The sequence below is a fragment of the Myodes glareolus genome, chromosome 7, assembly GCF_982192425.1.
Source record: "Myodes glareolus chromosome 7, mMyoGla1.1, whole genome shotgun sequence".
Lineage (NCBI taxonomy): Eukaryota > Metazoa > Chordata > Mammalia > Rodentia > Cricetidae > Myodes > Myodes glareolus.
In genome coordinates, this window is record NC_142032.1 from 77399399 (window position 1) to 77411786 (window position 12388).

At 52.9% G+C, this 12388-nt stretch overlaps 2 protein-coding genes across 3 annotated transcripts; one reads left to right on the plus strand and one right to left on the minus strand.

The window, feature by feature from the left end:
* The first annotated feature begins 1227 nt into the window (after positions 1–1227).
* Ppp4c (protein phosphatase 4 catalytic subunit) lies at positions 1228–7281 on the plus strand. The gene is made up of 9 exons (XM_048454912.3): positions 1228–1378; positions 1579–1743; positions 3953–4004; positions 4620–4670; positions 4841–4942; positions 5467–5640; positions 5731–5857; positions 6599–6788; positions 6869–7281. The coding sequence occupies exons 2-9, from the start codon at positions 1646–1648 to the stop codon at positions 6996–6998; spliced, it is 924 nt and encodes a 307-aa protein (XP_048310869.1). The 5' UTR covers positions 1228–1378; positions 1579–1645; the 3' UTR covers positions 6999–7281.
* Positions 7282–7597: 316 nt separating this feature from the next.
* Tbx6 (T-box transcription factor 6) lies at positions 7598–12251 on the minus strand. 2 transcript variants are annotated; one of them, XM_048454909.3, is made up of 8 exons: positions 11310–12251; positions 10987–11221; positions 9798–10065; positions 9549–9695; positions 9402–9472; positions 8528–8601; positions 8280–8448; positions 7598–8199 (listed from the first exon to the last, which is right to left on the minus strand). In XM_048454909.3, the coding sequence occupies exons 1-8, from the start codon at positions 11425–11427 to the stop codon at positions 7995–7997; spliced, it is 1287 nt and encodes a 428-aa protein (XP_048310866.1). In that variant the 5' UTR covers positions 11428–12251; the 3' UTR covers positions 7598–7994. The 2 variants fall into 2 exon arrangements, with proteins under 2 accessions (XP_048310866.1, XP_048310865.1); XM_048454908.3 differs by having other exon boundaries at positions 7598–8208.
* Positions 12252–12388: the final 137 nt, after the last annotated feature.

Consider the following 12388-nt stretch of genomic DNA (forward strand, 5'->3'; position numbering starts at 1 on the left):
AGTGGAGACTTGGAAGATTAAAATCTGTAACCTATCAGAGGGCTAAGGAAGCAGAAGACTTTCAGTGTGAATTTGGAGTGTTGGGTCTTAGCTTTTGTGGTGCTTTGAGTTTCAGAAAGTAAAACGGGAGATGAAAACCGCTTTTTCTGGGTTCACATTTGAACTTTGGTTCAAACACCAAATTTTTAGTTTTGCAACTGAGCATGTTAACCTGAGCCATTGCCACGTTGAAGGAGTATGTCCAGGCAATAGGAAGTTATGTTGGGTGTGGGTTGCATAACACCTGTAATTAGTACTTGGGAGGCTGAGACAAGATTTGCTGTGAGTTAGAGTCAGCACAGATGGATGTTTTGTAAATTTTGGGCCATTCTGAGCCACAGTGAGACCCTGTCAACAAAAAGAAACATGTTAGACTATTTTGGAGTCCAGGGAGTCCTAAAACGAAGCTCTGTATGAATGGAGTAGGCACTTTATTTTTTTCAGTTAGACTTAAGCTTGTGTGTGTTTTCTCTCTCTGATCACCCTGTGTGTCCTGAGGGTCCAGTTCAGGTCAGTTAGGCTTGATCAAATCTAAAGTCTTTATTCAAGTCTTTATCAAATATATCATCTTGGTGGGTTTTGTTTTTGAATATTTACTATGTAGCTGTGACAGTCTCAAATCCACGATCCAGCCTCAACCTCAGTATTCTGGGATTACAACAGGTGTGCCACATACCTGGCCCAGGTTCCGAAATCCCGTGGCAAACGTTTAGGGCCGCGCCATGCAAGATGAGTGGCTGGGGGGCTGGAGAGATGGCTCAGCGGTTAAGAGCATTGCCTGCTCTTCCAAAGGTCTTGAGTTCAATTCCCAGCAACCACATGGTGGTTTACAACCATCTGTAATGAGGTCTGGTGCCCTCTTCTGGTTTGCAGACAGACTATACATAATAAGTAAAAAAAAAAAAAAGTGGCTAGGGTTGGCCCATTCATTGAACAACTATACATGTCTGCAATACTTGGCTTTATTCTAAACAGTGGAAAAGCAATGATGAATATGGCAGCTTCACCCTCGGACCTGTAGCAGAAGGACAGAAAGCAGGCAAGAGAAAAGTGTAATGTGAGATGACAAGTCTATCAGAGCTTACGTCATTTGGCGTACATAATTGAAACACGCTAACGCTGGTATACTAGACTCCGTCGCCCGCCCACTTCCGATTCCTTAGTTCCTCCTTCCGCGTGCCGCGAGAGGGGCGTGATCGGGATATGTCACTTCCGGCGCGCGACAGATCTGGCCTCCCTTTGCTTCCGCGGCGGGGCCGGAAGTAGAAGCGACGGTGGCGGAGGCCCAAAGCGGAGAAAAGTGGGGAGTCGGAGAGCCCCAGCCGGAGTCCTAGCGGCGGTAATTGTCCGAGGCCCCTCTAGGCCACCGTCCTTAGCGCGGGCCCGCGGGGTTCGACGGGAGTTGGCGGGGTACGGCCGGGGCAGCGGGACGCCGAGGGTCCCGCACCGCCGTGAGGGGAGGGGGGGGGCGGTCCCAGAATCGAGTCCCCCCTCCCGCACGGGCCCTCTGATTGGCGGGCTCGCCTTCGCTTTTCCCAGGAGACCCCTGTGCGGTCCGGAGGGGGCGGCGGCCCCGACTCTGACCCGCGCCGGGGGGGGGTGGGCCATGGCGGAAATCAGCGACCTGGACCGGCAGATCGAGCAACTACGACGCTGCGAGCTCATCAAAGAGAGCGAAGTCAAGGCCCTGTGCGCTAAGGCCAGGTGAGCCCGCGGGCCCGCAGGAGAGCGGCCAGCCGGTCGCCCAGGGGTTCCGGCTGGGCGGACTAAGCTGAGAACTTTAGGGCTTGTCCCATCCCGGAAGCATTCCCGGAGAGGAGCGGTCTCGAGGGCCACTCCACCTCAGGAACCACGGGATCGGATGTAGATGCGTTTCTCATGGAGTAAGAGCGAGTGACAGAAAGTTTTTAGGAAACTCAGGGAAACCGGCCTGCCCTGTTGGGGCTAAAGAGAAAGTTTCTTGGAGGGACTGAGTTCTGGGACAGGCTTTGAATAAAGAGCTGGTTCAAGGCAACAAAAAAACCTTGTGGTTTGTAAAAGTCTCTCAATCCCATCAGTCCTTAAATTTAGAGAAAGTGGTTTTGTGCTCACTTTACCAAGCACGGACTGTGATTGTTCCACTTACCCAGCAAGGAAGGAATGGAACCGCTTCTCCCAACACTGGTCCTTTTAGTTGTGATTCAAGAAGATGGAGTTGGGTCACTCTCGTGTTCGGCTGGTACCCTAAGAAAAACATAGTAGATAAACTAGAATAGGACATAATAATTTCAGACCAGTTTGGTTTACTGCCTGAGGCCCTGTTAAAAATAAAGAACTAAAAAGTCACACCTCTACTCCCAAGCACGGGGGGGGGGGGGGCTGCTAAGGAGTTTAGGGTCATCTTCAGCTAGGTCAAGGCCACCATGTGAGACTGGCTCATAAAGTAAAGCAAAAAAAAAAAAACACACAAAAAAAACCTTAGAGGAGTTAGGCGCTATAGATATGGAGAGAGGCAGCGTTTTCTAGGAAGTTTTGGACTTGAATCTGCTCTGCCACTTTATGTGGTGATGATTTTGAAGTCAGTAAAGCAGAACAGATTGTGTTCAGTAAAATGATTGTGAATATTCTTCCAGTGGATCTGGGCTCGAATTAAACTTAGTGTGCTGTTTGGGTACTGTAAGTCATGAGGTGTTGATATTCGTGGTGGCGTATTTGTGGATTGAAGCTATCGTTTTTAAGAGACACCAGTCCTTGAAAGACTCCAGCTGACAGAGCACAGTGAGACGGAACCTTCAAGCAGGGTAGGAGTGGAAGGGAAATACATAGGCAGCAGTTGAGGCTGATTACCTGCCTCTTCTGGGAGCTGCTTCAGTGTGGCTTCTACCCTGTTTAATAGAGCAGTAGCTTGGTCCTCACCCTTCCCCTCCAATCCTGTGTGACAGGGAGTGGGGGGTGGAGATAGAGAGAGACTGTGTCTGCCTGTGTTTCCTCCCACGTAGCTCTAGCTGGCCTTGAACGAGGCTGGTCTTGAGCTCAGAGAGAGCCATTTGTGTTTCAGCATCTCTGTGCTGGGAATCCTGGGATCTGCCCAGTGTTGGCCGTCCCATGACACTGACCCTAACACAGTTGTTTATACTGTCTTGTCCTGCATGTGAGCTTAGTGCTGCGCTTACCAAGCTCAGGTTTGGAGATGGGAGGGCAACAGGAACCGCCGAAGGGATTCTGAGAAGTAGTTCGCACTACAAGAACTAGAGCCAATTCCATATACTGTAAATTCATGCTACGGTGGTGCAATGCTTTAATCGTAGCACACAGGAGGCAGAAACAGGTAGATCTCTTGACCTTGAGACAATCTTGGTCTATACATTAAGTTTCAGGCTAGCCATGGATACAAAATGAGACCCTATCTCAAAAATATTTGTTCCCCCCCCCCCCCTTTTAATTGCCGACAGTGAAGGAGCAACACAACCCTTTGAAAAGGTGCATCTGGGGCACCCTGCCCTGGGCCTTACCCTTACTTTGGATAGCCTGAGAGAAGGGCCCTGATTGGTAGGGAGTGAGGTCAGAGCTCAGCCTAGGAACAGTCAGTGCTCTAAGGAAAAGGGACTTCCCTCCCAGGGGTGTGTGCTCTCCTCTTGAGAGGGAACCACTGGGAGAATCAAGGCTGGAAATGTCCCAGCCTGCTTGGAAGGGCTTGAATAGGGGTTGGGGGTGGTGTGAGAACTTGGCCTTTGTCCATTTGGCAGCAGGAAGCCATGAGCAGGTATTGAGTGGTGGAAGGCCATGGTCAGTGCTTTCTGACCAAGTCATGGGGACTTCCTTCTGCCTCATGGAGGTTCAAGGACTACCTCATGTCCTCCCTCCCTCCAAAAAAGGTCAGGAATTGGGCTGGGCTGACCAGACTGTGGTGACCCTGGTCTTCTCATGTCTCCAGAGAGATCTTGGTAGAAGAGAGCAACGTGCAGAGGGTGGACTCGCCAGTCACAGTGAGTACTCTCTGTCTCTTAGAACCTGACTTGGTATTTTGAGGCACATGGACATCCTAAGTGGTTTAATAACATCCCCCACCTCTAAATTTATGAGAGGTTAGAACACCCCTGGCCTCTTGCTTCTCGACCTTCAGGTGAGCCCTGGTATAAGATTAGATGGTGGGCAGAGCTTGCAGCTTAATGATGGGGTGTTTTCCCAGTATGCATGAGGCCCTGAGCTCTAGCTTCCGTACCACAAGAACATAAAGGATGCTGCAGGGATTTCGATTTGTCGTGGGGTGCTCATAGCCCAGGCAGAAGTTTGTGAAACAGTACCCCTATGTTAGTAACTGTGCTGGACACAGGGGCAAACAGATGAAGCCAGTCTTCCTGACACTGCTGCAGGTCTACCTGGAAAAACATATCTCCTGCACCAGAGCAGTTGGCTCTCACTGTGGGGCGATAGATGATACCAGAACAGGCTCACTTGGGACTAAAGGTGGAATTTGGGTCCTAAGATGGAGTGATAGAGCCCTGGCTGGCCTGGAAAGTAGCAGATGTTTTGAAAGATGATCCCTGGGAACAAAAAGACTGTGCCTTTGTCCACTCTGTCCACCTATTCTTCCTTTCCAGGTATGTGGTGACATCCATGGACAATTCTATGACCTCAAGGAGCTTTTCAGAGTGAGTGGGGGGACATTGGGGCTATGAACTAGGGGTGACTGGAGGACATGATCTCTGAGAGGCCTTAGGCTGCTTGGTCTCTGGGTGAGACAAGGGGCTCAGCTAGACTCTGGCCACTGCAACCAGAGAGGATAGTTTGGGGCCAAGCAGAGCCATATCCCTCTTCCCAGGTAGGTGGCGATGTCCCTGAGACCAACTACCTCTTCATGGGAGACTTTGTGGACCGTGGTTTCTACAGTGTTGAAACCTTCCTCCTCCTGCTGGCTCTTAAGGTGAGGACACTTAGCCCCTGGAACACGAGCTTTGGCCACTACTTGCTGCCCTCGTCACCTTCCCTGTCACCTACCTTGGAACTTTACTGTGGCTGTGGACTGTGCTTAGCGGGGCTGGTCATGGCTGCTGCCATGAGTGGGGCCGTCTCCTGAGCCCTTGAGGAAGAGGCTGGTGATGTGAGTTCTGGGAGGCAGAGGGAGGCCGTGTGTTCAGGGAGCAGCAGGAGTTGAGTGGAGTGGGAGAGTTCATTGGTGAGCGGGCGGGGCGGGGCGGGGCGGGGCACTGAGGACTGGACCCTGAGTCTGGCAGGTGAGAGGAATCATTGGTCTTGTGGTACTCTGGAAAAGGCCCCTTAGGAGCCTGTGAGGCAGGGACACCATGATTATGTAAGAGGTAACAGGAGTCTAGGTTAGGCAGATCATGGTGAAGACCGAGTGAGGCTGCTGGATATATCTTGGAGATTTGGGAGGGGCTAAGTGGAGGATGGAGACTAGAACCAGTCCTGGCTTGGTGCTGCCCTTAGGTTCGATATCCTGACCGCATTACTTTGATCCGGGGCAATCACGAGAGCCGCCAGATCACCCAGGTCTATGGCTTCTATGATGAGTGCTTGCGCAAATATGGCTCAGTGACTGTCTGGCGCTACTGCACTGAGATCTTTGACTACCTCAGCCTGTCTGCCATCATTGATGGCAAGGTAGGTTGGCTGGGATCTCCTTGGGGGTGGGGCAGTGGTGGGTCTCTGGGCTTCCACCTCCATTCTCTCTGGTATTACACTCCCTTCTAGATCTTCTGTGTGCATGGGGGCCTCTCCCCTTCCATCCAGACCCTGGACCAGATCCGGACGATTGACCGGAAGCAAGAGGTACCCCATGATGGACCCATGTGTGACCTCTTATGGTCTGACCCTGAAGGTGAGGGCGGTACCTGAACTGGCTGTCCCTTCAGCTGTGGAGACTGGATTAAGCGAGAGTATGATGAGAGGAGTGTCAGGGCAGGGGAGGGGAGGGGAGGGCAAGTTTGGTCCACACTGGTCTCTGCCTTCCACTGCTTGACTGGACCCTCCATAAGAGCAGAAAGCATGAGTGGTGGTGTACTGAGGCCTGTAGTGGTGGGCCCGAGTTTCATGGCTCATAGGGTCTGTTTAGGATGAAATCATTGGCTCCCTGGGTGGGAAGAGGCCATAGACCTTAACAGTAGCTTCTCTGGAGGGGAAAGCAGTTCCCCTAGAACAGTGACCTCCGAGGGTTCCTTATTTTGTTTGGTTCTAGTTGAGGGCAGAGCTGAAATTTAAAGCTTGGCTTTCTGCATACCAGTCCTAAGCATATCCTTCAATCCCATCATTGCTACTGCAGTCTGCCCCATGGGGCATAAAGTGACCTCACTGCCAGGAGTCGTTGATGGCTGGTACTCTGGCTGTGAGTGCCTCCTATCACTAAGTGCTGCTTGGACAGTCAACCGTATGGCCGCTGATGAGGAGGGCCAGCCATGAGGCAGTCTTTCTCCTCAGAGCTCCTCTGCTCCAGCATTTGCTATCCTGTCTTCAGGATTCCCTAGAAGAAGGCAAGGTTGATGAGGGAAGAGGCACAGGCTTTTAATTCTGTGGTATAGTAGTTAGCCAGAGAAGCCCACGCATTGTCCTTGTCTTGTCTCAGACACCACAGGCTGGGGAGTGAGCCCCCGTGGGGCAGGCTACCTGTTTGGCAGTGATGTGGTGGCCCAGTTCAATGCAGCCAATGACATTGACATGATCTGCCGTGCCCACCAATTGGTGATGGAAGGTTACAAGTGGCACTTCAATGAGACCGTGCTTACTGTGTGGTCAGCACCTAATTACTGCTACCGGTAAGCTGGCAGGACCAGGAGCCAGGGTGAGGGTAGAAATCTAGGCCGCTGTTGCTAACGGTGCTGTTTCCCAAATCCAGCTGTGGGAATGTGGCAGCCATCTTGGAACTGGATGAGCATCTCCAGAAAGATTTCATCATCTTTGAAGCTGCACCCCAAGAAACACGTGGCATCCCCTCCAAGAAGCCGGTGGCCGACTATTTCCTGTGACTCCTTGGCCCCAGCCCCTCTGGCCCTCGGACCACTGTGACTGCCCTCTTCCCAGACGGAGGCTGGTGTGGAGGGGCTGCCTGGCTTGGCTGGCCCCAGGGTGCGGACTGCTCTGGAGAGGTTGGGGCTTCTGCTCTGGGCTTCCTCTCCTCCCACTTTGTCCATGAAGTTTTCCAGTCATTTTTCCTTTTTTTTTTTTCTTTTTTTCTTTTTTGGTTTTGTTTTTAGATAAAACATTTTGAGAAAAAAAAAGAAAAAAAATTCTAATAAAACAAGAAAACTAGTACTGGGGTTCTGGGTTTCTGTCGGGTTTGACTGAGGTGGACATGGAGACCTGTCCTGTTTGTCCCCTGGCTTGGAGCCTTCAGGCTCCATATGGTGATCTTTCCCAAAGGCTTGCTTAGTTCTGGGTAAAGGCCAGGTTCCAGGACAGCCTTAATTCTTAAACAACCATTGTGAGGGAAGTTACCCATCTTCCAGAGGGGGAACACCTTCAGAGCAGGCTACTTCACATCCACAAGGGCAAGCATCTGGAAACTGCTTGGGTCTCCCCTTAAAGCTGTGGCTCCCCCAGGTTTCCCCAGGGCCAGCACCATTAGTTTCTGAGTCTTTGGAGTTTTATTAACCAAAAATACTCTGATCCTGAGAACAAACTGGTGTGACTTACACCAGTGATGAGGCCCCCAGGAGGTGGGGGTGCTGGGCTGGGGCCCCATTTGGCCAGGCAAAGTCTCCCTCCATTCACACTAAGGTGAGAGCTGAGAAGGGGAAGCTGGCCCCAGCTGGACTCTGAGCAGCCTTGCCTGAGCTTTGAAGCCAGAGGGGGTGGAGTGAAATCAAGGTGTGAAGTAAGGGGTAGAGGAGAGAAAGGCCCAAGGCAGCCATTTGGTGGTAGTGGGGGCACTTGAATGAGGGTGCTACCAGGCTGGGGGAAGGGAGCAGGAGGTTTTAAAGGGAAGATGGCATAGGCCCCCTCTTGGCTTACTACATCATGGCTCAGTACATTGGCTTGGATCCCATGTCCAGATAACTTCCAGGTCCTGGGTATGGTAGAGGGAAGGGGCCCCCTTGGATGAAATGTGGAGCAAAGGATGTTACAGATGGAGCTGCCTGGTAGGCAGAACCCCCTGGTCCAGGCTGTAGCTCCAGGAATGCAGCTGAGTAGGGAGCTGGGCGCCCAGGGTCTGGAGCCTCAGGGAAGCTGGGGTTCCTGAAGTCAGGAGAGAGGTATCAGAAGAGGCCAGCCCTCCTGGAGCACCCAGCCCTCCTGGAGCACCTTACCTGGCTGGTAGGTGACCGGGAGCTCCGTGGAAAGCTGCAGGGTGGAGGAGGTAGGCCTCAGCGCTGGGACCACCACATGGAGGAGCTTCCCGGGGGGCTGGAGTCTGCTCTGTATCTGAGTCCCGAATGTCCCCACCTAGGGTGGAGTCACAGGGCCCCCCTGGTGTATCTGAGGAGACAGAAGGTACAGGTTGGCTAGGGAAGGCTCAGTGTCTCAAGTTTGGCCTCACCATGAGGACAGCACTCACCCCCACTCCCACAGGTCTCTGTGGCCGCTGGCTCTGGACCCCGAAGTTTCCTCTTCACACGAGCATCTCGCTCCCTGGGGAATGATGATGATGATGATAGCACTAATAGTACTTAACTCTCCCAGGCACCCTGTTGGGCAGGGGCTATATTATACCCACTTTACAGATAAGAAACTGAAGGCCAGAGAAGCCACTAAAAGGCAGCAGAGCAGAGGTTTCTCTCTGACTTGAACTTGGCTCGTCAGTGCTTTCCCCCTTGGGTATTAAAATCCGATACAGCACCTTCCCGACTGCAAAGGCCGGCCATCAGCCGTATCGCAGCCTCTCCAGAGGCTTGCTGCACCTGACTTTGTAGGCAGGAATGCCTCCCTCATGATGTGCCACTGTCTACATGTGAGCCAGTGAACCAGTCACTGTCTTGGGGTAGACGAGACGCTCTCCCCAGGGCCCACACCCAAGTCTCTCATTGGTAGGCAGTGTCTGCCTTCCAGTCACTTCCCTGACTTGCTTTTTCTTCTGCCTCACTGTGATACACTTGTGCCTGGGGCCTTTGCACTGCTTTGGCAGGCACCCACAAGGCTCCTAACCCTTACCTTCAGGTCTTTCTCTAATGTCCGCAGGGTGCTTTTTATCTGCCACTTCCTCTGGGCCTTCCTATCCTCCCCATGCCTTATTGCTCACTAGAACATCCTAGGTTTCTCTTGGTTTTGTCTGCTGCACTGCCCACTAGAATATCAATTGTATGAGGACTGAGAAACCTTAAGTATTTGTTGAATCAAGAGTGGAGAAGTGTTTTTACTACTTACTATCATGTTCCCAGTGCCTGGCACACAGTAAGTAATTAGTAAATACCCATTGAATGAATGATGCCCACCTCTTACAGTTTCTGCCATTCTCTCGGAAACCTTTGGCAAAGGGATTGGCTGCAATCTTCAGCTGTGTGATCTGAGAACACACATCCAGGTCAAGGCCCCAGTAGCCTGGGCAGGGCACTGCCCCTCCCTCAGGCAAGGTTACTCACCCTAGGGTTCTGGTAGGCTGTCACAGAGATGAATGTGGTCTCAGGAAATCTGAAGGAGGCCACACCCCCCCAGTGTTGGCTGCAAAGCTGGGTGGCCCTCACCAAGTGGATTCGGGGCTGGTACTTATGCATGGAGTGCAAGATCAGCTGGGAGGGAAGACATGGGGTGACTCCCTGGCCTGGGCTCCAGCCTGTCTTCCACCCAGTACCACCCTAAACCCAACCAAGGAGTCCCAGCCTGGGCCTCACGTGGCCATGGGGGTCCAGCGTGCTGTTGGTGAGCTTAACGCGATGGAAGGATACTGGTTGCCGCATCCAGTGGGCACCCGTGGCAGGAGAGTCAGGGTGAATGTAGACACGGTCTGGCAGGCGGGGTTCAGCCTTGCCACTAGGCTCCCAGTGCTGGCCCTGCCACCTGTATCGAGCCCCATCCACTGGAACCACATCCAAAAGGAACAAGTAGCGGGCCTCCGGATCCAGGCCAGTGACCGACACTCGGCAAGCAGGGAACATGCGCCTGCACAGGGGAGGGGAAGAAGGGAGAGGGCTGGAGCTACCCACTACCAGAAGTGAGCCCAGCACCAGCAAAGGAACTAGCAACAGGGACCTCAATTTTGGCACAGTAAGAGCAAGGGAGGTGTAATTAGAACCTCAAGTGCAGAATCTAAGAGCTGGAAGACTTACTCCATTTTACAGATGGGGAGATGGAACAGACAGGTTAGGGGTTCTGACAGGCCCCAGCAGGTTCATCTCCCCACTTGCCCCTTCACTCTCCATTCTGTTACAATACCATAGCATCCTGTCTCAGAGCCCTTGCCCCTTTCTGCCCAGGCTCCTCACTCCTGTCCCCCTCAAACTCTATGGAAACAAGGGAGACTGCTTTCTTCCTGAAGCCTGAGTCGCTTGCTCCCACCTTGGTGCAGCGCTGATCACTGTGGCTGCAAGACTAACTTTCCTCAGAAACAATAGGTGCCGGGTCCTAGAAACAGGATTTACCTAGGGCTCAGGCCTTAGAGACCTTGCTAGAGCTCACACACTGAGCACTTATCTTCTAGGATGAGCTGGGACTTAGCCACATACTGACCCTGATCCTGGACAGATTTTCTGACACTGGTCACTGGCTGCTCTTTGCCCCTTTTCATAGGCTGTTTCTGAGTTAGACCACATGCCAACCTATAACCCATCCAGACTTCCTTGCCCCAGGCCCAGACTGACCTCTCTGACCCTAAATAGAATGGCTCCTAAACCCAGCCACAGACTCTCTGGACTGATCCTTGAACCTCGTTACAGTGTAACTCCTGTCCATCCAGGGTCACAAATAGTGTCAGGCCACAGTCAGATTCTGCTCTCTGGGTTCTACTACCCCTGGAGAAACTCCTAAACACAGCTCTGTCCCCAGGAATTCTATCTTCTAGAAACTGACTTGGCCATCCCTCACCTGCCAGCCTTCGTGATGATCATCTCTGTCCCCACAGCGCTGAACTCCTTCCACAGTTCCTGGTTCTCCAGGCTCAGGCTGACCCCAGGAAGCGAGTGAAGGGCCTCTGGAGGTGGTGGTGCTGTCTCAGGGCCCAGAGTAGTTGGCAGAAGGGGCAAAGGAGGGGGTGCAGACAGAGTATGAGGGGCTGCCTCAATCCCAGAGAGGAAGCAATCCAGTTTAGAGGTATCCAAATCTGGAGATGTGGGAAGAATGAGGATCCAGGGGAAGACCACATATTCCCAGTCTCCTGCCCCCTACCCAGAGCCGATCCAACCGCTCACCAGGGTAGCGGTAGCCCTCTGCCAGGGCAGGTGGGAAGCTAGAGTCTGCCCCAGGCTGGGGGTGTCCCAGACGGTAGCCAGTCCCCAGGGAGGGGTACAACTCCCGTGGATGGTACATGTTGTAGCTTCTGGCCTTGTGTCCCGTTGCTACAGTCCAGAGTCTAAGAGATGCCCCCTTTATAGCTCACAGCACAGCCCCTTCCAAACCAGTGATCACAGCCCCTCCCCTCCCTGGGGCCCTGGAGGTGGGCTGGAATGGAGACCCCTGGGGCCTCGAAGGGGTCCAAGAGGAGGCCGGATACCTGGGTACCCTCCCCTCTCCCTCACGGCTTCACTAGTCCCGACCCCCTGCCCCCTCATTACATAATTAACTCCTCGGCCTGATTGATCCCTAGGGCTAGGACAGGGACGCAGTTTGGCGCTTCCGGCCAGCTGGTCTCCGTTCCCACGGAGGGGGAAGCCCGGGTGGGGGGCAGGGGTGGGATCTGGATCTGGTTAGACCCTAAAGGCAGACTTTCTGGAAGGTGACCCCTCCGTTTTGTTCATTTGGAGGACTAGCCTTGCGAAGTTAACGGGAGGACAAGTGCAGGGTTGGTGCCTGAGCTGACACGCCAGACACTGGGCATCTTCACAAGAGACCGCAGCAGAGGGCTAAAACCTAGAGTGCTCCTTGCTTTACAGTTTGAAAAACTTCCCAAATCTCAGAAGTTGAGGGGAGTGCACAACTCCACAGTCTAATATCTCATGCTAGGCGTGAAGTCTTGCGCCGAGAAACACAACTACATTTCCCAGCAAGCACTGCGCCAGGTACACGCAAAGGCCACAGACAGTCTGTGCTGGGGTTGCTGGGAATTGTAGTCCAAGTAAGGGTATCTAAGCCTTCAGGGAAGAGGTGGCCTTCCCTGAAGCTGCCTCCTAGGCATTAAAGCCAAGACATACACTGGCAAGAGGTCAAAGGTTAGAACATCTTGGCCTACTGTTCCTACCCCATCCCTCCTGCTGAGGCCCAAAATGTAACCTGTCTATAGGAAAGGAGCTTGAATTCCAGGTCCCCCTTTCTTGTATTCCATGTGAGCCAT

Coding starts and splice junctions, on each gene's coding strand:
- Ppp4c (XM_048454912.3), top strand. CDS start 1,646: ATGGCGGAAATCAGCGACCTGGACCGGCAGATCGAGCAACTACGACGC. Junction 1,744..3,952: donor GCCCTGTGCGCTAAGGCCAG/GTGAGCCCGCGG, acceptor TCATGTCTCCAG/AGAGATCTTGGTAGAAGAGA. Junction 6,789..6,868: donor GCACCTAATTACTGCTACCG/GTAAGCTGGCAG, acceptor TCCCAAATCCAG/CTGTGGGAATGTGGCAGCCA.
- Tbx6 (XM_048454908.3), bottom strand. CDS start 11,427: ATGTACCATCCACGGGAGTTGTACCCCTCCCTGGGGACTGGCTACCGT. Junction 9,473..9,548: donor CAGCCTACCAGAACCCTAGG/GTGAGTAACCTT, acceptor GTGTGTTCTCAG/ATCACACAGCTGAAGATTGC. Junction 8,209..8,279: donor CCCGGTCACCTACCAGCCAG/GTAAGGTGCTCC, acceptor TCCTGACTTCAG/GAACCCCAGCTTCCCTGAGG.